Source organism: Hoplias malabaricus, chromosome 18 (genome assembly GCF_029633855.1).
Source record: "Hoplias malabaricus isolate fHopMal1 chromosome 18, fHopMal1.hap1, whole genome shotgun sequence".
Taxonomy (NCBI): Eukaryota; Metazoa; Chordata; class Actinopteri; order Characiformes; family Erythrinidae; genus Hoplias; species Hoplias malabaricus.
The window spans coordinates 3,975,522-3,995,521 of record NC_089817.1 but is presented as its reverse complement, the minus strand read 5'-3'; the positions used below and the strand labels follow the sequence as shown (position 1 = coordinate 3,995,521).

The following is a 20,000-nucleotide window of genomic DNA, read 5'->3' as shown; positions in this document are numbered from 1 at the left end:
GCTGCTACAGCTCCCTCGTCCTCTTCTTCATCCCTTACTTCTCCATGCAGGACACGGTCAGAGACGACGGCAAAGACATCGCAGACTACCAGTCCTTCGCCCTGCTGGCCCAGACCTGCCTGCTCATCGTGGTTAACGTCAAGGTGAATGACCACAGGCAGCAAAACACACTCACCGTGACCCTAACCTTAAAGCAACACTAGGTCGTATTTCTACCGTAAAATTACAGCTTTAAAATCATTGTGATTCTTCACTGAGGTGTAGTTATGAGAAGAGAGCCATTGCTACTCCAAGCTCAGCACTGCAGAAACTACACTAAGTAATTCCTGGCGGAGGGTAGGAAGTCAGAGTTTCCCTTTAACTCCGGATGTTGTACGAATGTTGCAGCTCGGTCTGGACACGTCCTATTGGACGGCGGTGAATCACTTCTTCCTGTGGGGAAGCCTCTCTGTGTATTTCGCCATCACCTTCACCATGTACAGCAACGGCATGTTCCTCATCTTCACCTCCTCCTTCCCCTTCATCGGTGAGTCACTCCTTCACCCCGTCTCTCCATCACTCCGTCACTCTACGCATGTGAACTCTTCTCCCTAAAATAACAGTCATTTTAAAAGCAGTGAATCAATGCTAATTAGGATCTACAGGAGAGATGCATTCCTTATTTCTAGTGATTTTCATAATAACAGCCTTCGTTACTACAGTTAATCTTTTAAGCATTTCTTATTTTAATTAGGTAAAGTTGTCAAAAACTTGGTAAAACTGTTTAATCTGTTGAATGGGAAGTTTTCCTGTGTCCTTGTCCAACCTAGCAACAGCTGTCCAACCTAGCAACAGGACGCCATTGTAGCTGGAGCATGGAGATGATGCACACTAAGCTTTGTTCACTGGGAGCCGTGTTGTGTGTGTGTGTGTGTGTGTGTCTGTGTGTGTGTGCCCATTTTCCTGTGTGTATCAGGAACTGCGCGGAATTCTCTGAACCAGCCCAACGTCTGGCTGACCATCTTCGTGACCACTCTCCTGTGTGTGCTGCCTGTTGTGGCTTTTAGATTCCTGCTCATTCAGCTCCGGCCGACCATCAACGACAAGGTACAACACGCTAGAGTCCGCAGTGTTTAATTTACAGCCTAAATAAACACACCTGTGGACAATTTTACACACACACACACACACATACAGTCACACACATGCACACACACCTGTGGACAATTTCACACACACACACACACACGCGCACACACACACACCTATACACACACACACACCTATACACACACACACACACACACCTATACACACACACACACACCTATACACACACACACACACATACAGTCACACACATGCACACACACCTGTGGACAATTTCACACACACACACACACACACACACACACACACACACACACACACACACACACACACCTATACAGTCACACACATACACACACACACCTGTAGACAATTTCGCACACTCACCCTGTCACACACACACACACACACACACACACACACACACACACACACACACACACACACCTATGCAGTCTCACACACACACACACACACACACACACAGTCACACACATGCACACACACCTGTGGACAATTAAACACACACACACACACACACACACACACCTATACAGTCACACACATACACACACACACCTATACAGTCTCTCTCTCACACACACACACACACACACACACACACACACACACACACCTGTGGACAATTTTACACACACACACACACACATACAGTCACACACATGCACACACACCTGTGGACAATTTCACACACACACACACACACACGCGCACACACACACACCTATACACACACACACACACACACACCTATACACACACACACACACCTATACACACACACACACACACATACAGTCACACACATGCACACACACCTGTGGACAATTACACACACACACACACACACACACACACACACCTATACAGACACACACACACACACACACACACACACACACCTATACAGTCACACACATACACACACACACCTATACAGTCTCTCTCTCACACACACACACACACACACACACACACACACACACACACACCTGTGGACAATTTCACACACTCACTCTGTCACTAATATCCCTCAGTCCATGATATTGTATGTCTATGTATTTTCCAGGACACACATAAAAAAATCAATAAATTGCATAGATTCAAAACTTGAATTTGAAGTGTGCCCAATGGAAGTGAGGTGTAGCACCCCCTGCTGTAGCCTCCTGCCATTTCACACACCATCAGACTCTTCCCAGCACTCACTGTCTGAGCGCTGTTCGCCTCGTGTCTCATTTGTTTGTGCATTTGTTCAGTGTGTACTGTGTAGTCAGGCCACGATGGTTGTGTCCGAGCTGAACGTTTACACACTGTGTGTTCGCTAAACAACACGGTACACTGCTGTTTACAGTGTTACTATGGTGTGATCAGTGATGCAGAGATGATTTAAAGGTTAGATGCAAATACTGCAGCAGAATGAGTGCAGAAATGTGTGTGAGACAGAGACAGATGTAGGATGCAGTGGTGTATGTGTTTGCTGTAGCATGGTGTGTGTGTGTGTGTGCGTGTGTATGATGCAGTAGGAGGGCTCAGTGCTGACTCATATCAGAGAGTTATTTCTGGAAGTGTGCTGATTGCAGTCAGAGTCTCATGACCTGCACTCATTCACAACATCTCTCTGCCTTCACTCTTTCATCTGGGCTGTGCTTGTATTAATTCGGTGTATTTTTGAAACGTGTTTATGGACTCCTCCACATTCAGCATTTCTTCTTAGATGAAGGGTATTAATAGGCAGTTTGCCCCACTGCTCTTTTCTGCAGTAACAGCTTCTAAGGCTTTACTCTCGAGGTTGCTGTGAGGATTAGATGGCATTCAGTTAGGTGCTGACGTCAGAGGATTAGTTCTGGATCACAAACACCACTCCAGCTCATTCCAAATGTATTGGAACTGGAACAAATCTCGCTCCACAGTCTAATGCAAAAGTGCTTCATACTTTTTAGCCAACATTTAACACTGAGCATCGTGGCCTGAAACTCATGTTAAAGCAACATTATGTAGTATTTTCACCTTAAAATCACAGCTTCAAAATCATTGTGACGCTCTACTGAGCTGTAAGAGGGAGAATAGAGCCTCTGTCTTTGCTAATCCAGGCTCAGCACTGCAGAAACTGCACTATGTAGCTTTCGGAGGAGGCTAGGAAACTGCCCCTCTCCCCCCCTTGATTTCAGGACAGTGCTGTAAAAGGGAATCACACTCTACAACACCCGTTTTATTTTACACTGCCTTCTGCCTTTCTACTTCTCAGGTGCGCTACGAAGTAAGGAAGGCCAAAGCCGTGCTGCCTCCACCTCCTCGACGGTTTATACGGCGACGCATCAGCACCCGTCGCTCTGGTTACGCTTTCTCTCACGCTCGCGGTTATGGAGATCTGGTGACATCTGGACGTTTCCTGCGACGTCCGGTAAAGACCAGACCCTCACTCTTCACCCTCAGAGAGTCACCTTTAGCAGAAAACTCCCCTCAGATCTACCGCAACATCAGAGAGGGAGCGCAGAGCTCGTAAAAGCCCAGGCACCAGGGGGCGCTCTCAGGGATGGACACATTCGCCCCACTGTGAAAGACAGCCTGGTTTTTCTGCTTCTGTGAATTTGGGAACGTGTGCTAACTCTGGCGCTAGGGATACTTGCATACAATATGAACTTGTACACTAGAGGGCAGTATCACATTTATTACACAGAAACAAAGTAGAATTTAAAAACCTATAATCCGTTTTCAAACCTGGGGGGGCATGAATGTACAAAGGCTACCTTTTACAGCTGACGTCGCAGAAGTGAGACCTTCGTCAACATAGACATTACCTTCATATTTTGTTTGGTTTGTGCTTGAGAACTTCTAGAAACCATTGGCTTTTTGTAAAATGTACTAATAATAATCAATACATTTCTCAACCATTCACAACAATACATAAGTATTAATTAAACAAAGAAAAAACTGTAAGAATGACGGTGGCTGTAAATTAGTCAGAAATAAAAGCTAAAAGTTGGTAGAAAGGTTGGTGTCGCTGGGAAAAGCCGGTGTTCATCTTTGCAGCTTTTTAATTACAATCGATTGCTCAGAGCTGTGTTTACAGATAAATATCAATCAACTAATAAACATCTGTTTTTAATTAATGTAAGAAAATCATCCCTGTGTAGGACAATGATGACCACTCTTCAGCAACAAGTAGCTCCAGTGTTAGCTTCAGTTCTAGAGCCACTGAAGGTTGGACATGTTTAATAAAATACGCTTAAAGTGTGTGCTGTACTTTTACAACATTATTACAGTCTTTTAAAACACCGAAGGCAATACCAAATGAAATTCTGTTATTTGTTTTTTTGTTTTTATTTAATGATCAATTTTGAAAGTGGAAAGCTATGTGTGATTTTTTAAATACTTGAAAACAAGGTATACATTTAAGAAAGTGAATTTCTGTTTGAGGGAAAACATGTTAAATGTACAGTGTACCAAATCTGGACGTCCTGATAACCGTCCATGAAAGGTTTAGTGTGTAAGATTTAGTGACATCTAGTGGTGAGGCTGTTGATTGCAACCAACTCAATACCCCTCCCTCACGCCTCCGTTTCCAAGCTGCTGCTTGTGTGTAAACATGTGAAAGGCTCTCTCTAGAGCCACCAGTGTGTGGTTTTTCTGTTGTGGATTAGAGACATGAGAGAAGGAACCGCTCCCAGTTTAGAAATGAAGAGCTCTTTTAAAAGTAATGCAAACACAATGCTACATAGTTACAGATGATTCAATCATGCATGGTCTGTAACCGCTTATTGGGAGCTCACCCGGATGAAACCCACGCAGACACAGGGAGAACACGCCACACTCCTCACAGACAGTCACCCGGAGGAAACCCACGCAAACACAGGGAGAACACGCCACACTCCTCACAGACAGTCACCCGGAGGAAACCCACGCAGACACAGGGAGAACACACCACACTCCTCACAGACAGTCACCCGGATGAAACCCACGCAGACACAGGGAGAACACGCCACACTCCTCACAGACAGTCACCCGGAGGAAACCCACGCAGACACAGGGAGAACACGCCACACTCCTCACAGACAGTCACCCGGAGGAAACCCACGCAGACACAGGGAGAACACACCACACTCCTCACAGACAGTCACCCGGAGGAAACCCACGCAGACACAGGGAGAATACGCCACACTCCTCACAGACAGTCACCCGGAGGAAACCCACGCAGACACAGGGAGAATACACCACACTCCTCACAGACAGTCACCCGGAGGAAACCCACGCAGACACAGGGAGAACACGCCACACTCCTCACAGACAGTCACCCGGAGCGGGAATCGAACCCACAAGCTGTGAGATGTGTGACTGCGACACCTACCACACACACACACACACACACACTGTGCACTAGAGGCTATGAACACCCACCCAGAGCAGCAGGCAGTCATCCCCAGCTCCTGGGGAGCAGTTGTGGGTTTAGTACCTTGCTCAAGGGCACCTCAGGAAGACAGTGCTGTTCCTCCACTCTCACCACCTCCAGTTTTCCTGCCTGTTGTGGGAATCAAACCAACAACCTTTCAGCCCTAAGCCCTGTTCTCAGTTTAAATTATTAAAGGTTTGAATATGAATATCACTGTGAAGTTTAAGCTCATTAACTACATACTAATAACCATTTTACCCATTGTTTTAAACAAGGATTTCAGTCATAACTGACTCTATAGAATTTAAATCATTGATGAATTATCATGTCAAAGTTTAATTTCACAGGACAAAGGAACTACCCCCTCGAGATTCAGAATACGAACGCAGGCAAGTGTTTGATCACTCCTGGTCAGGTGACATTAGTGGTGTGATAAAGCAAGTTAACCCTACGCTGTAATCAGAGCTGTGGAGGTCCAGGACTGCAGTCTGACGTGAGATTAATGTTCACTGTTTTTCTGCCTGAACACTACTGTCCTAGTGCCTTTATTCACTGTGTGTCATATATGTGTTTGGCTTAAGTTTGACTAATGTTGATGTGAGTTTTGTACGCTGATCGACGTTTGAATAAATATTGCTCAATTGTGACACTGAGTTTTCCTAAATGTATTTTGTTAAAGCTGCAGACCATGTCCTTTTCCCTGGTGAAGAGGTAAACTGGGAAAACAGGAAGTCAAGATCAGCACAGACTGAAGTGGCACTGCGGCTACAGGACTCCTCTCACTCCTCTGACTCGACTGGTTACACTTCAACATCGTCCTAACGTGGAACATTTGACACAGGACGTGCTTCACAATGTTTAAAAGATTGATAAAAGGTCAAAGAGACAACACAAATGATAAAAAAGAAGATTATCTGTATGCTCAGCCCTACATCCAGACAACTTCAAAGAAATCTTCCAGACAGATGTCCATGGACCAAAGTAAGGCCCAGTAATGATGTCCTCTAGCATCGTCCGCAGAGCCTCGTTATGTTCACAGATCACACTGGACTGTCAGAGCGGACACAGTCTAGCACAGAGGAATGACCAAAACATTCAGGTTAATCATAGACAGATGTGCACATAGATACCATGCTGGGCTTTGACCGAACACTACTTTGTTTACTATAACCTGGCTCTAGATTACAACAGAGGAAAGATTTCCAACTCATTCACAGGGGGAAACCACATTTAAAAGCCATATCTTGGTCTGCAGTCTTGGTTTTTAACAAATTAATAGCTGTTTTGTACTTTCTTTCTTCAGGCCCCCTAGTGGTCATTCTGCCAGTAAACTGAAAACTAAGACGTAACTCTAAAGAGTGTAACTCTTTAGTCCACTGTTGTTGTTGGTGACTGTGTGTTGAGCTGCTAGTGAGCAATGTGGAGTGAAAAGGAGGGAGTCAGGGCCCACTGCTGTAAAAACAGTTTACCTCTCCACACTAAGAGAGCTATGCTGAGGTAAACAGACAGCATTCTTCTCATGAAAATCATTTATGACTATTACAATAGAAATAACAGAATTAATACACAAACAAATATTTCCTAACCATTACTGAATAAACAACACAATGAGAATGAGAGGATTTCCAGAACTAAAAAAAAGTAAGAACGTTTTATGACTAGACTTGAAATAAGGGGTTAAACCCTACTTTAGTAACAAGATATAATTGCCTCTCCTTACAGACAGACCCCACCTTGTTTGTGATATTGTAGTGTAATATGGTAATTTGAGGGGTCCATGTATTGTTTATTGTGACGGGCGGAGAGTGGGTGGGGGTGTTTACCCTTTTCTCTCAGCCTCAGCAGCAGATGTTTAGAAGATTATTTACAGATTATTGCCAGCTGTCGTTGGGATTGGGGTGCGGTTACCGCACTGACAGACAAAAGCGTGGTAAACAAACAAAGCCTACTCATAAAATCTGTGAGAGCACCAAAGAGGAAAAATTACACTCTTATTTTTATTAATATCATAAGGTCACTTCCATTTGTTTCATTTATTGGGAGACTTCTCAAACACATTCATTTAAAAATAAAAAATGTAAATAAATACTCGTGCAGAGAACATGTTACGACAAACTCACCACTAAAGCCCACCAACCCACACACTGTGAAACAAGACCACCAGTCAATTTACTGGTGCGCTGTGTAGGTCGAAAACACAGGATAAAACAAGTCATTATGGTTCTGCTCTACATCTGACGTCAAGTGAAGAGACTTTACAATTGCTCCGCCCCCACGTCTGAGTCTGTCCAATCACAGTGCAACAACACTATCACAATGAGCACAGAGAAATAAAAGCATTAAGTGAAAACGAGAACGGAGAAGAAAGAGAACTGAGCAAAAATTTCTAAAAACCAGAGCTCCTCGCTCTTCACTGCTGTGCACTCGGGGGCGGGGTGAACAGCGAGCGGCTCATTATCATTTAAAGGAACAGGCGCTGAAAGACAGGGGGAGAACACTGCTGTGGGGCTTGGGGGGGCTGACAAAACATACACAGACTGTTATAAACACTTATATCTAAAAACATCACTTTTCAAAAAGACTGTTCTGGTTCATTTTGATCCAAATATTTTGTGTCAAATGTTACCTGTTGGAATAAGCTTTTATAAATATCTATTAAGCTATTAAAAACATAAATGAATCATGTTTAGCCTAATAAATGCTGCCCTCCAGTAAAGTGTTGGCAGGAGACGCAGTCTGACTGTAGATTGAGGAGGAGAGTGTTTTGACTGCTGTCCTGGATCCTCCTGATTTGACTTGCTGCTGAAAACAGCGCTAACCTCCTGCAGTGAGGGTTTAATGCTATGTGGAGATGTATGGAGAGCATTACTGAAGTTTCCCTTCCCTTCCCGCTTGTGTGTGTGTGTGTGTGTTTGTGTGTGAGGCAAGCTCTGTGTGAGTCAGCGTTTAGTGTCCTGCTGAGAGCAGAGCTGCCTCAACATCACTCAACATTACTCAACACTGAACACTGAGCATCACTGAGCATGCTCCGTCACAGCAGCACTTGGGCTGTTGCTATAGGACTCTGCAGAGAGAGGGGGTAGAGAGAGAGAGAGAGAGAGAGAGAGAGAGAGAGAGAACCAAAAGGGAGAGAGCGTAGGAGACACACACAACCACTCAGAGAAAGAGAGAGAGACAGTGGGTGGAAAGAAGAGAGACTGAAGAGACACAGACATAAACATTCAGAGGTGGAGGAGTGAAGAGCAGGATGAACTATGACTGAAACTAAGCCCAAAGAATGACTTTATCCTTTCATCCTTCTCTCCCTATTTTTAAGGCTGCTGTGTGGTAAGTGTGTATTTAACTGTAATGTGGATGTGCTTATGTTTGTTGGCATGTGTCTGTTTTAGTGTGTGTGTGTGTGTGAGAGAGAGAGAGAGAGGAGGATAAAGGGCAGTAAAAGGGAAGTGTGTGATGCGTCTGCCCCACTTCCACAGCTCTGAGGCACTGCTGTTACGGCTGGGTGAGTTCTGATGCAGGAGCCCTTTTCAGTGTTTTGACCTTAACGTGGCGATTTTATTTTCACCTCATTGTCGCACTCGTGCACTGATCTGATTTTGTCGTAGAGGGCAGAAACGAAAGGATAAAAATAAGGGAAAAGATTCCAGATATTTACAAAGCTGTGCTGTAACTCGTCCAGTGGAGTGTGTTTATTTCTAGTGGCGGGAGCACATTGGATCCTGGATTGTTTCAGATTTGCGGATAAATTGAATCTATACGGAATGTAGGTAGTGTTGTGTCCACACAGCTCCAGGGTCTCAGGGTCCAGGGTTCGGTGTTCACCTTGGGTCACTCTCTGTGATGAGTGTGGTGTGTTCTCCCTGTGTCTGTGCAGGTTTACTCAGGGTGATCTAGTTTCCACAGTTAGCCACGGTCCATAAAAATGTTGGTATGCAAATGTGCCCTCAGTGTGTGTGTGACTGGGTGAGTGTGTGATGCCCTGTGATTGACTGGTGCCCAGTGACTCTGAGTCGAGGCAAAACTGGTTTTGAATCAAACTGAATTCTGAATTTTTGTGAATCTGCGACCTATCGAATTGTCCTTTCCTTTCTCAGGTGTTTATTTTTAAACGAAGGTGATGGAGCCTGATGTAGTTACAGGAATCATTTACTGAGTCAGCTAACCTCCGGAGACCATTCCCTTAATGAATAAATCTTTGGAAAATGGCTGCTTCTGCGAAGTTGTTGGGCGAGACCATGATTGTTCGGAACATCCCTCTGGCTCATGGTCAGTCTGTGGGCTGCCAGCTTTACAGTCCAGTCCAGAGACCCCAAAGGCCCTGTTCTTTAAAACTGACTCAGAGTATTTCACTGCCCGAGAGACAAGAACCCCCAAAGGAAGCACTTGATCTCGACTTGCAGAGCCACAGCAGCAAGTCCAGTTCCAACGATGAGGGAGGGAACGTGGGTGGATACAAGCCCTTTCCAACCATTCAAGAAAAGACGGACTGCACAGGCAGCAGAAGCAGCCCACGGTGGCAAAACCCCTTCCTTCCTGAGTCAGAGGTTCATGAGGATGAGGATGATGAAGACTCAGATGGAGACAACTTGCACAAGTACCGGGAAGGCTCCTCCTTTCAGTTGCATGGAAATTCGAATAGGCCCCAGGATGAAGCCCTGTTGTACACCACAGAGATCTGGCTCTCATGTTCTAGTCCTGAGTGCAGCCACAAGCTCAAGATGTTTCACCATGATGTGGACCTTATCGGGATGTCCAGAGAATGCAGAAAAACCAGGAGCCTTTCCGACTCAAGTCTTCAGCATCGAAGAGACAGTAAAAGTACGCCAATGTTAATGGATTGTGAGGAGCAAGATTGGGGAGGTCAAGAGGACTATGATGCTTATATTCTAAAGGAGCAAACTTGTGAGACTAGCTATGTACAATCTAAAAGCTCTGATTCTGAATCGTCCACTCACAAACCGACAGAGTACATCAGCGACTCGTCCTGCAACAGCTCTGATGGAGTGCTAGTCAACTTCAGTGCCATTTACAACAAAACCAACAACGCTGTGCCTGCTACACCACACGATCTGGACAGTCCTGCCAATACTTCCCAAGGATCCAGATCCATGTCCCAGGATGAAGACTGCAAGCACATTCCCTGCTGGTCTCCTTGTGGAGTCGATCCAAACTGTAACATCTATCGTCTAGATTCAGATGGTTTGGCCTCTCCTGAGATTTCTGATCTCACTGCTTGTCTGCAGAGTCAAGCTCGGTTGATGACTTCTACCCAGAATTATTACAAACTGGTGACCTGCGACCTCTCGTCTCAGTCCTCTCTGAGTCCGGCGTGGTCCTCAGTGACCAGCTGCTCTGAGGCTCACAGCCAGGGAAGCTTGACCCCTCCAACAGAATATTTCCTCTTTAGGCAACCAGAGGGAGAAGAAGTGGATGAGATTAAAATGGACCAAGGACTGGAGCAAAGAGATCCCCAGGTACTGTAGATATAAACTAGCATCCATTCTAAGGGTAAATATGCAGTACTTGAGTTTCTAACCTCTAGGCTGTGGACTGGTGCTGAGCCACTGGTCATTTGTGTAGCATGTGGAAGGAAAGCAGATATTTATTTTGCATGAGAGCTACACATTTTGTGAGTAAAAACTGGATTTGTAAATTTAATTTTGGCTTTAAAATGATATAGTTTACAGTGACAAAATCAGTTTATATTGATATCCCATTCACCCTCAATACCCAGCCACCCCCCAGCAGTCCATCAAAAAATGCAATGGTACAGTCAGTGGTCGTAAAAATGTTGGGAAGCCCTGCTGTAAATTATTTAAGAATGATGCCCTAACATTGTCTGTTCAGCTGTTTGGCTTCCAATCCAAAACCTATTTAGCTTTGTACTGGGGTTAGGAGGCTAATGGCGCTTTTCCACTGTGTGGTCTCTACTCTACTCAGCTGTTTTCCTTCTCCACCAGGTAAATTTGGTCCTGGTTCTTATTGATTAGTGACTGTTCTCTCGTGGTTCAGAGCGAGTCGAGTAGGGACTAAACCGTGGCGTGTAAACCTTGCAGAGCGCTGATTGTCCAGAGAGAGTCGTCACTCTACGCCACGCAACGCAGACAACCAGCACCAACTCTCCATCTGTAAAATCTCCAGCTGCAGCAGAGATCACGTTTTTTTTTATCCGACTCACGACGGCAGCTCGTAAAATGACGCCGTGGTCTTTTGAAGAGGTTCAAACGCTCCTTGGATCGGTGGCCGACGAAAGAATCCAGTGAGAGCTGGACGCTGCAACAAGGAAGGAACAAACTCTACTGATCTGTCTGAACTGATGACGGTGCTGTGTTCAGTCCCAAACAACAACAACACGCCAATACACCATGTGTAAACACCGCTTAACGTTACCGCCGCTGTTGTTGTGGTTTCCAAAGCCTGCTGTTCCCCGGGGTTTGCGATGTCATCGGCAACTTGTTGGGGTGGAGCTGTGGGAGTCGAACACGAATCAGGGACCAAACAGAGAATAGAGTCCAGTAGAGTTGTGTAGTGTAGGTACCATGTAGTGGAAAAGCTCCATGAAATTGCTTTAAAAAAGTAGCAGCCAATAGTTACCTTTATTTTCATCAACATTCAAGCTCATAACATCTCTCAACCCACTGAAACCACATCCAAATGTTAATTAGCATCATGTAGACTCAGGACACGGTTTGTCTTACAGTGAACTACTGAAACCAACAAATATTTACAGTGCAGCTGAACACAGTGGTCGGCCATTTTAGATAACAGATGTTGTGCTGAGTTAATAACATAATAGATACGTAATGTGTACATATTATTTTAGCTAAACCATGTCATTAAATATTAGCTGAATCAGAATTAATCATCTGAATATAAATATTTTAACAGATGTAATACATTCTTGCACTTTTCTTCAGTTTGATCCAGTTTGTCCATTTTTCCCCCCCAAGACTGATGAAGATGTTGAGCTGAAGAGAAGCAAAAGAACCATCAGAGACATCTCAAAGGGACCAAGGGAAAGACAAGCACACGGCACAACACAGAACCCAACATACGGAGGTCCAGACCTCGGTAACCGTGATTACAGCGGGACTGCTCAGTCTCAGAGCTGGCACGGAACACACGAGGGAAGTTCCTCACCAAAACTGGATGCTCTGCCACGTGTGCCAAGCTGTCCAAGCCGGATAAACTTAGACCTGCCCACACGAGTGACCAAGCAACACGTCACCTCATTTGCAGAACTCGCCCGCTGCAAGAAAGCTACTGGGGATTCATCATCGATGGAAAACAGGCTGGAAGTTCCCACCTGTTCCAGATTTGCACAGAACACTTCCCCCATCCACAGGAAAGAGCCACTCGAACAAAAGAGCACTTTAATAACAAACCAGAGCTCTAAGACTCCTGGAAACCCCGAAGACTGTGAGACTCCATCTAAATTAGAAGGTAAGCATTTCACTGTGTTGTTCTCCATTTAGGGTTCATTCAGTGGGGGTCACTGCTGCAGGAGCTGTCACAGCCACAGCTCCAGGGTCTTGGGGCTTGTGTCACTGCCTGGGTCTGCATGGGTTTTCTCTGCGTGTTCCATCTCTCTCCTGCAGCACAAACACAGGTTTTTGGGGAGACTAGCTTTGTGACATTGTCCACAGGTGTGAGTGACTGGGTGAGTGAAGAGGTATTCCATGTAGTATCTAGGGATTTCTGTGTGGTGCCTGTAATATTCACCTGGTTTCACTGCCACAGGGTTGTAAGGTGGTTGCTTTGTCATTGCTGTGGTATATTAAAGCAACACTAGGTAGTATTTTTACCTTAACAGTACAGCTTCAAAATCACTGTGATCCTTCACTTAGCTGTAATAGGAAGAAAAGGGTCTATGTCATGGGGCGGCACGGTGGCGCAGCAGGTAGTGTCGCAGTCACACAGCTCCAGGGGCCTGGAGGTTGTGGGTTCGATTCCCGCTCCGGGTGACTGTCTGTGAGGAGTTGGTGTGTTCTCCCCGTGTCCGCGTGGGTTTCCTCCGGGTGCTCCGGTTTCCTCCCACAGTCCAAAAACACACGTTGCAGGTGGATTGGCGACTCGAAAGTGTGAGTGTGTGTGTCTGTGTTGCCCTGTGAAGGACTGGCGTCCCCTCCAGGGTGTAGTCCCTGCCTTGCGCCCGATGATTCCAGGTAGGCTCTGGACCCCCTGCGACCCTAAATTGGATAAGCAGTTACAGATAATGGATGGATGGGTCTATGTCATGGCTAAACTGGGCTCAGCACCACAGAAACTACACTATGTAACTTTTAGAGGAGGGTAGGACACCATCCAGTGATTCTGTGTAGGCTCCGGACCCACCGCTACTCTGAACTGGATAAGGGTTACAGACGATGAATGGCTGATTGAATAAAATAAAACTTATAGAAAGATTAATTACATTTACATTTTAAGAGTTTAATTATGAGGAAATGTTGAAAATTGACAAATAAATGACAGAAACCTTCTTGCTCTCACAGGAGCTTGTGCCTCGTCCCCGGAGCTGGTGCGCTACACCAAAGCCCAGAGACCCACCTTTCTCCCGATCCAGCCCTTTGTCCTCCAGCCTCCCTCAGTGAAGCACCACAGTAAAGGCCTGGGCTCCCTGCTGAACCAGTACATCAGCCACAAACACGGGAAACCCGGCTCGTCCAAGAGCACAGGGAAATGCAGAGGAGCATCCAGTTACTTACGACCCTCACCACTGGGCACTTACTCCTCAGTTCATTTGGAGCAGACGACCAGCTCAGACACCTGTTCCACATGCACCCCAAGTCCTGTCCAGCCTCCCAGCAGGACTCACTGGGCTCAACCCAGCCCACTGCTGCTCCAGAACCATCTAGACCCCGAAGAACCAAACCGGAAGCAAAGTTGTTTAGCAGGTCAAACCCATCCTACAGTAAGAAATTCTTCACCTGGTCAAAAGAAGACCTCTCCCAAGCCTTTTCTGACCATGGAACATCTGCAGAACCCTATTCCTGAGCAGGGGGCTCTGGTTCTGAAAGAACAGGTTCTAGACTCAATGCCAAGAACCCAAGAACCTTATAATTCCTCTCCAGCCGTTACCTCAGTGACCTCTCTGAGCTTGGACGCCACCCTCAAATCTCAGCAAAGGTTTAGGGGTTCCTCAGATGTCGCTGACACCAGCGAGGAGCTCAACACCACGTCCACACGAGGCCTGAGGAATCAACCCGGTATGAGTTTATTAACAGGCCCTAACAAAGAAGTCTTTTTGAAGGAATGTGGTGCTTTGGGTAAACACTGTTAGGGTGTGCTCTGGGGAATGTGGTTGGTGTAGTACAGTGGTAACACCATTGGCTCCCATGTGAGAGACTAGGTCTGGGCAATCAGTCTATGCTACACCAATAAGAGTCCTTGGGCAAGACTCTTGCGTTAAGATCTGCGTTAAGATCTGAGATGGTGAAAAAGAGGACACCTCTCGGGGTTGGGATGATGAGCTCTCGCCCCTCGCTGTTTGCTTAGCTGAACCTATGTGTGCTTTTAGCTCCTTTACACCTTTATTTGCTACACAAAACATGGGAATTTCTTTTTTAATTCATCCAAGAACTTACATTTACGTTTCGGCATAGCTGCTCGAGATGAGGGTAGGTACATGAGCTTTGCCTGACGTAAACAAGGACTACTTACTTGCAGACTGACCAATAAATGTTTACAGAGAAGGTTATCGACCAATAACGGTAGCTCTACAGCCAGACCGTCCAATCAGAAGACTTTAGGCTACTTCACCATGCCCCCTTCTCACTCAAGCGAACCAATCGGAGTAGGGGAGGGCGGGACTAGTTTGTGAATGAAACGCTTCTCGAAGTTCTATGTAAGCTCTAGAAAAAAAAAAACCCGGAAGTTTGGGAAATTCCGCCAGGACATTTTTTAGGTCTAAAAAAGAGGACATGTCCGGTTAAAAGAGGACGTCTGGTCAACCTACCTACCTGTAATACCAGTAACTGTAAGTCGCTCTGGATAAAAGCGTCTGCCAAATGCCATGAATGTAATTGTGCTGTACACTTCACAGTCCAAATACAGAAAGCTGAAAAAAAGCTCATTTTGATGTTATTGTTTTCTGGTGTCACAAAAACAAATGCAATTTCATACACTCCCCTCTTCAGCCTATTGCACTATAGCACTGAATTCTTTTCCTATGAGGACGGATGGACTGTGTGCACAGTGTAGCATGGCGTACACATTACACAAATTGTTGCTGTCCAAAGACAAACTCCAAAATACAATTATCTCCAAATTCAATATAAAAAGACTTTATTCCAAGTAATTTTGGAGCATTTCTATTGGTCCATTCATCACCAAATGTACACACAGCTGCTGTATTCAAATGACATAGTAAACGAAACAATAGACACATGTTTTCTTTGGAAGCAAAGACATGTTAAATGTGAGACCAGAGTGGATACATGTAGGATATGGGCTCTTTAAATTCTATAGTGTGAAATCACTGTAGTGTCCTCTTTCTGAATGCTAATGCTAATGCTACTGTCTGTCCCCTGTGATGCAGGTGTTTTGTTGAAGGAGCTGCACAGCGAGTTTTATTCTCTGACTGACGGACCGCCTGAAGAGTTCTGTCTGTCCCCTGACGCCTCCACTGAAGTCCTGTCCATCGAACTGCTGCAGAAGAAAGGTGAGGGTCAAGCAGGAGTGCTCATGAAATCAGGTCATGTATTGTATGAGCTCCTTTGACCTCACAGGAGCGCTGTAGCTCTGCAATTACAGACTGTAGTCCACCTGTTCCACCTTCCCCCATGTTCCTCAGCGCTCAGGACCCCCACAGAGCAGGTGTGATGTGGTGGTGGATCATTCTCAGCGCTGCAGTGACACTGACGTGGTGGTGGTGTGTTAGTGTGTGTTGTGCTGGTGTAAGTGGATCAGACACAGCAGTGCTGCTGGAGTTTTTAAACCCCTCAGTGTCACTGTTGAGCATGAACCACCATTCGAATAACACTTGTTTTGCGAAGGTCCAATGACAGCAGCAGTTTTAGATGAACTACAGTCAAATAAAAAGTGGAAAGAAAAGACAACAGATCGTCTCTGAATAATGGCTATCAATTAAATGTTGCATCGTTTTTCTGTAAATGATATTTGCTGTGTGTTGTGTAGGTTCAGGTTGGTGTTATTTTTTAAAAAGCCCTGTGTCTCTTGTTCGGATTAACGAAACAGTCACAGTCTCCCAGTGTGTCACTGAGTGCAGTCGCTGAAGTGAGTGTGGAGGATTCCTCCTGATGGGCTTTGAGGCTTTTCACAGAGCAGTGAAGTGCAGAATTTTATGCCGTTTCTGCACAATATTAGAGAGAGAGAGAGAGAGAGAGAGAGAGAGAGAGAGAGGAGAGAGAGAGAGAGAGAGAGAGAGAGAGAGAGGGAGAGGGAGAGAGAGGGAGAGAGAGAGAGAGAGAGAGAGCAGTTTCTCTGCTTCCCTGTAGGGGCTGGCTTTGAATTGTGACCTACTTTTGACTCTCCTTTCTTTGGCTTGGTTAATGCTGCATGTATGAGTGAACATGGTGTGTGTGTGTGTGTGTGTGTGTGTGTGTGTGTACTGTGAGCATACTAATCCAAATGAATTTTTTCTAGGTTTTATTTTTTCTTTTCTTTGTTCTTTTTGATGATTTAGGTTTTATTTAAAAACCTGACGGCAAACAGCCTCTAACGTCTCTCAGGCGATGAAACTGATATCCCCTGATCCTTGACCATGAACATTGCAGAAAATGACGGCTTAATAAATGAAAACATCTACAATTTAGTGTTTATGGCTAATATTTTGCATTGCTATGGTATCATGAGACCTTAAGAACGTTATTATTAATTAATTCATTCATTCATTCATCCTCTGCAACTGTCTCATTCTGATCAGTCCAGAGCTCATCCAGAATCGATGGGTACAGGGCAGGAACACACCCTGGACAGGGCACCAGTCCATCACAGGGCATCCCACTCTGACCCAGTCACTCGTTGTGTCTGTTTTGCTGCGTCTATTCTCGTTTCTGTGTTCTCATAAACGCGGGTCCAGCGCTGTGATTGGTCAGACTCAGACGTCAGAAGCGGAGCAGAATCAGAACGGTTTGTTTTCAGACTTCGAACGCTGTCTGGGTGGTGTTTTTTCACAATGTCTACATTGGTGAGCTTCAGATCCCAAAATAAATGTGAACATTCACTGAATAAGTGTTTTTCTCGTATGCCCCCTTTAAAATAATGCATATTATCTGCCTGTGTAGGAAGACACGTTCTCCAGGTGAAATAAAACACGCTGGAATGTCTAGAAAAGGTTTACTGACATGATCTGAGATGTTGTCATGATTCCCTCTCACCACAAACGGACACAGACAGCAGCAGGGTGTGAACTCTAATTGTCGGTGTGTTTTTCTTGTTCTGAAGGCATGCTGAAAGCCCTCAGGTCGGCGGTGGATCTGATCACAGCCCACTTCAGCTCCACCACAGACCCAGAGGTGAGGGTAAGTACCAGGAGACGAGGCGAGGCGAGGAATGTGATTCATAGAACACAACAAAATAGGGCAAAGCATCTCCCTCGGGTTCAACATGAAACAATGCCCCGCACGTCCCTCGAGACCCAATTACAGCTGCATTCACAATCGGAAATAACTCCATTTCACATCCCACCTTTTACCATCGTTACAGCTTTCTAAGTTACAGCTTATTCTTACTATTATTTCTCTTGTTTTTAAAAATCTGTGTAGTTGTCTTTTGTCTTTTCTCTAATCAGTTTTTTATTATTCATTCATTAATCAGTTAATGTTTTAAATCATTTTTGTAGCTGTTTGTGTGAGAGAGAGACTAGGTGAATGTTTGAAGTTTTTTACAGGTGTGTGTGTGTGTGTGTGAGAGAAACTGTTGACAAGTGTGAGTGTGTGTGTGTGTGTGTAACTGTCGACAAGTGTGTGTGTGTGTGTGTATGTGTGTGTGAAAATGTCGACAAGTGTGTGTGAGTGTGTGTGTGTAAAACTGTTGACAAGTGTGAGTGTGTGTGTGTGTGTTGTGTGTGTGCGTGTGTAACTGTCGACAAGTGTGAGTGTGTGTGTGTGTGTTGTGTGTGTGCGTGTGTAACTGTCGACAAGTGTGTGTGTGTGTGTGTGCGTGTGAAACTGTCGACAAGTGTGAGTGTGTAAGTGTGTGTGTGTGAGAAACTGTTGACAAGTGTGTGTGTGTGTGTGTGTGTGTGTGTGTGTGTGTGTGTGAAAATGTCGACAAGTGAGAGTATGTGTGTGTGTGAAAATGTCGACAAGTGTGAGTGTGTGTGTGTGTGTGAAACTGTTGACAAGTGTGTGTGTGTGTGTGTGTGTGTGTGTGTAACTTTCGACAAGTGTGTGTGTGTGTGTGTGTGTAACTGTCGACGTGTGTGTGTGTGTGTGTGAAACTGTCGACAAGTGTGAGTGTGTGAAACTGTCGACAAGTGTGTGTGTGTGAGTGTGTGAAACTGTCGACAAGTGTGTGTGTGAGAGTGTGTGTGAGTGTGTGTGTGTGTGTGAGAGTGTGTGTGTGTGTGTGTGTGAGTGTGTGTGTTTATGTGTGTGTGTGTGTGTGTAAGTGACCCTGATCAGGAGGAAGGGTTACACATGATGAATGATTGAATGAATATGAATGAATGACTGATGTTTTTAATACGACTCAGCTAACTCTACTACAATCTGATCTCAGATCAGACTGGGGACCAGCTCACTATGCCCCGGTGTCAGTCAGATGGTCCTGGGTCAGCTCTGTCCTGCCATCAGGAACATCCTTCAGGACGGACTGAAAGCCTTCAAGCTGGACTTGATCGTGGGGCAGCGGCGTAATAAGCCGTGGAGAGTGGTGGAGGCTGCTACGCGACCAGGTCTGTGAACGGTAGTGATGCAGATGCTGTGAGACCTCATGAGTGGTTTGTACAGTACACTATGTAATATGTAAACACTGTAACATCATAGTGTTACCGTCTAAAACTGAAGCCTGACACGTTATCTGTGTGTGGAGAAAACATTCTGTAGTGCAGCGTTGCATTGTTAGTTTTATAGAATTCCCATTGTACATCATAGTGAAGGTGTCAAATAAGATAAGGACAACACAGCCGCCCCCCCACACACACCAGTCTAAAGTCTTTCATAGTACAGTTTCTGCAGTGCTGAACACAGGGTAGCAACAACAGAGGCTCTATTTTCCATTTAGTGTTGCTTTAATTTCTGTATGGTGCATTAAAAAGTGAATTACATTCAGCAACTATAGGGGGAGCCCAGGAGTAAGAATTCCAGATCTTACCTTGTGCTGTTTTAACTCTCCAACATTGAATACAGTGCATTTGAGGACAGCATGGGTGGTCAAATGAGGACTGTTTACACAGTGACACTGTCTTCATCTCATTTTTCTCTCTCTAAAATACCTAGCATGCATTACACAAATATGTCATACAACCAATGATAATCTCCCATGGGGGTTCAACCAATCCTGACCAGTGTTAAAGTAGCCATTATGCTACAGCTATAAG

The 20,000-nt window shown here is 45.2% G+C and overlaps 2 protein-coding genes across 2 annotated transcripts in view; both read left to right on the top strand.

The window, feature by feature from the left end:
• atp8b5b (ATPase phospholipid transporting 8B5b) overlaps nt 1-4,945 on the top strand; it is a 28,494-nt gene extending 23,549 nt beyond the window's left edge. The window contains exons 25-28 of the mRNA XM_066650222.1: nt 1-143; nt 388-526; nt 956-1,086; nt 3,356-4,945. The exon at nt 1-143 is cut by the window's left edge and continues 103 nt beyond it. Coding sequence (XP_066506319.1) covers nt 1-143; nt 388-526; nt 956-1,086; nt 3,356-3,613 — 671 coding nt within the window. The 3' untranslated portion in view covers nt 3,614-4,945. The remainder of the gene's footprint in view (nt 144-387; nt 527-955; nt 1,087-3,355) is intronic.
• A 3,739-nt stretch (nt 4,946-8,684) lies between these two features.
• Nucleotides 8,685-20,000, top strand: part of LOC136674968 (AP-4 complex accessory subunit RUSC2) — a 15,307-nt gene continuing 3,991 nt past the window's right edge. The window contains exons 1-7 of the mRNA XM_066651313.1: nt 8,685-8,824; nt 9,592-10,971; nt 12,448-12,940; nt 13,990-14,709; nt 16,035-16,157; nt 17,903-17,979; nt 19,181-19,355. Of these exons, the coding sequence (XP_066507410.1) occupies nt 9,700-10,971; nt 12,448-12,940; nt 13,990-14,709; nt 16,035-16,157; nt 17,903-17,979; nt 19,181-19,355 (2,860 nt within the window). The 5' untranslated portion in view covers nt 8,685-8,824; nt 9,592-9,699. The remainder of the gene's footprint in view (nt 8,825-9,591; nt 10,972-12,447; nt 12,941-13,989; nt 14,710-16,034; nt 16,158-17,902; nt 17,980-19,180; nt 19,356-20,000) is intronic.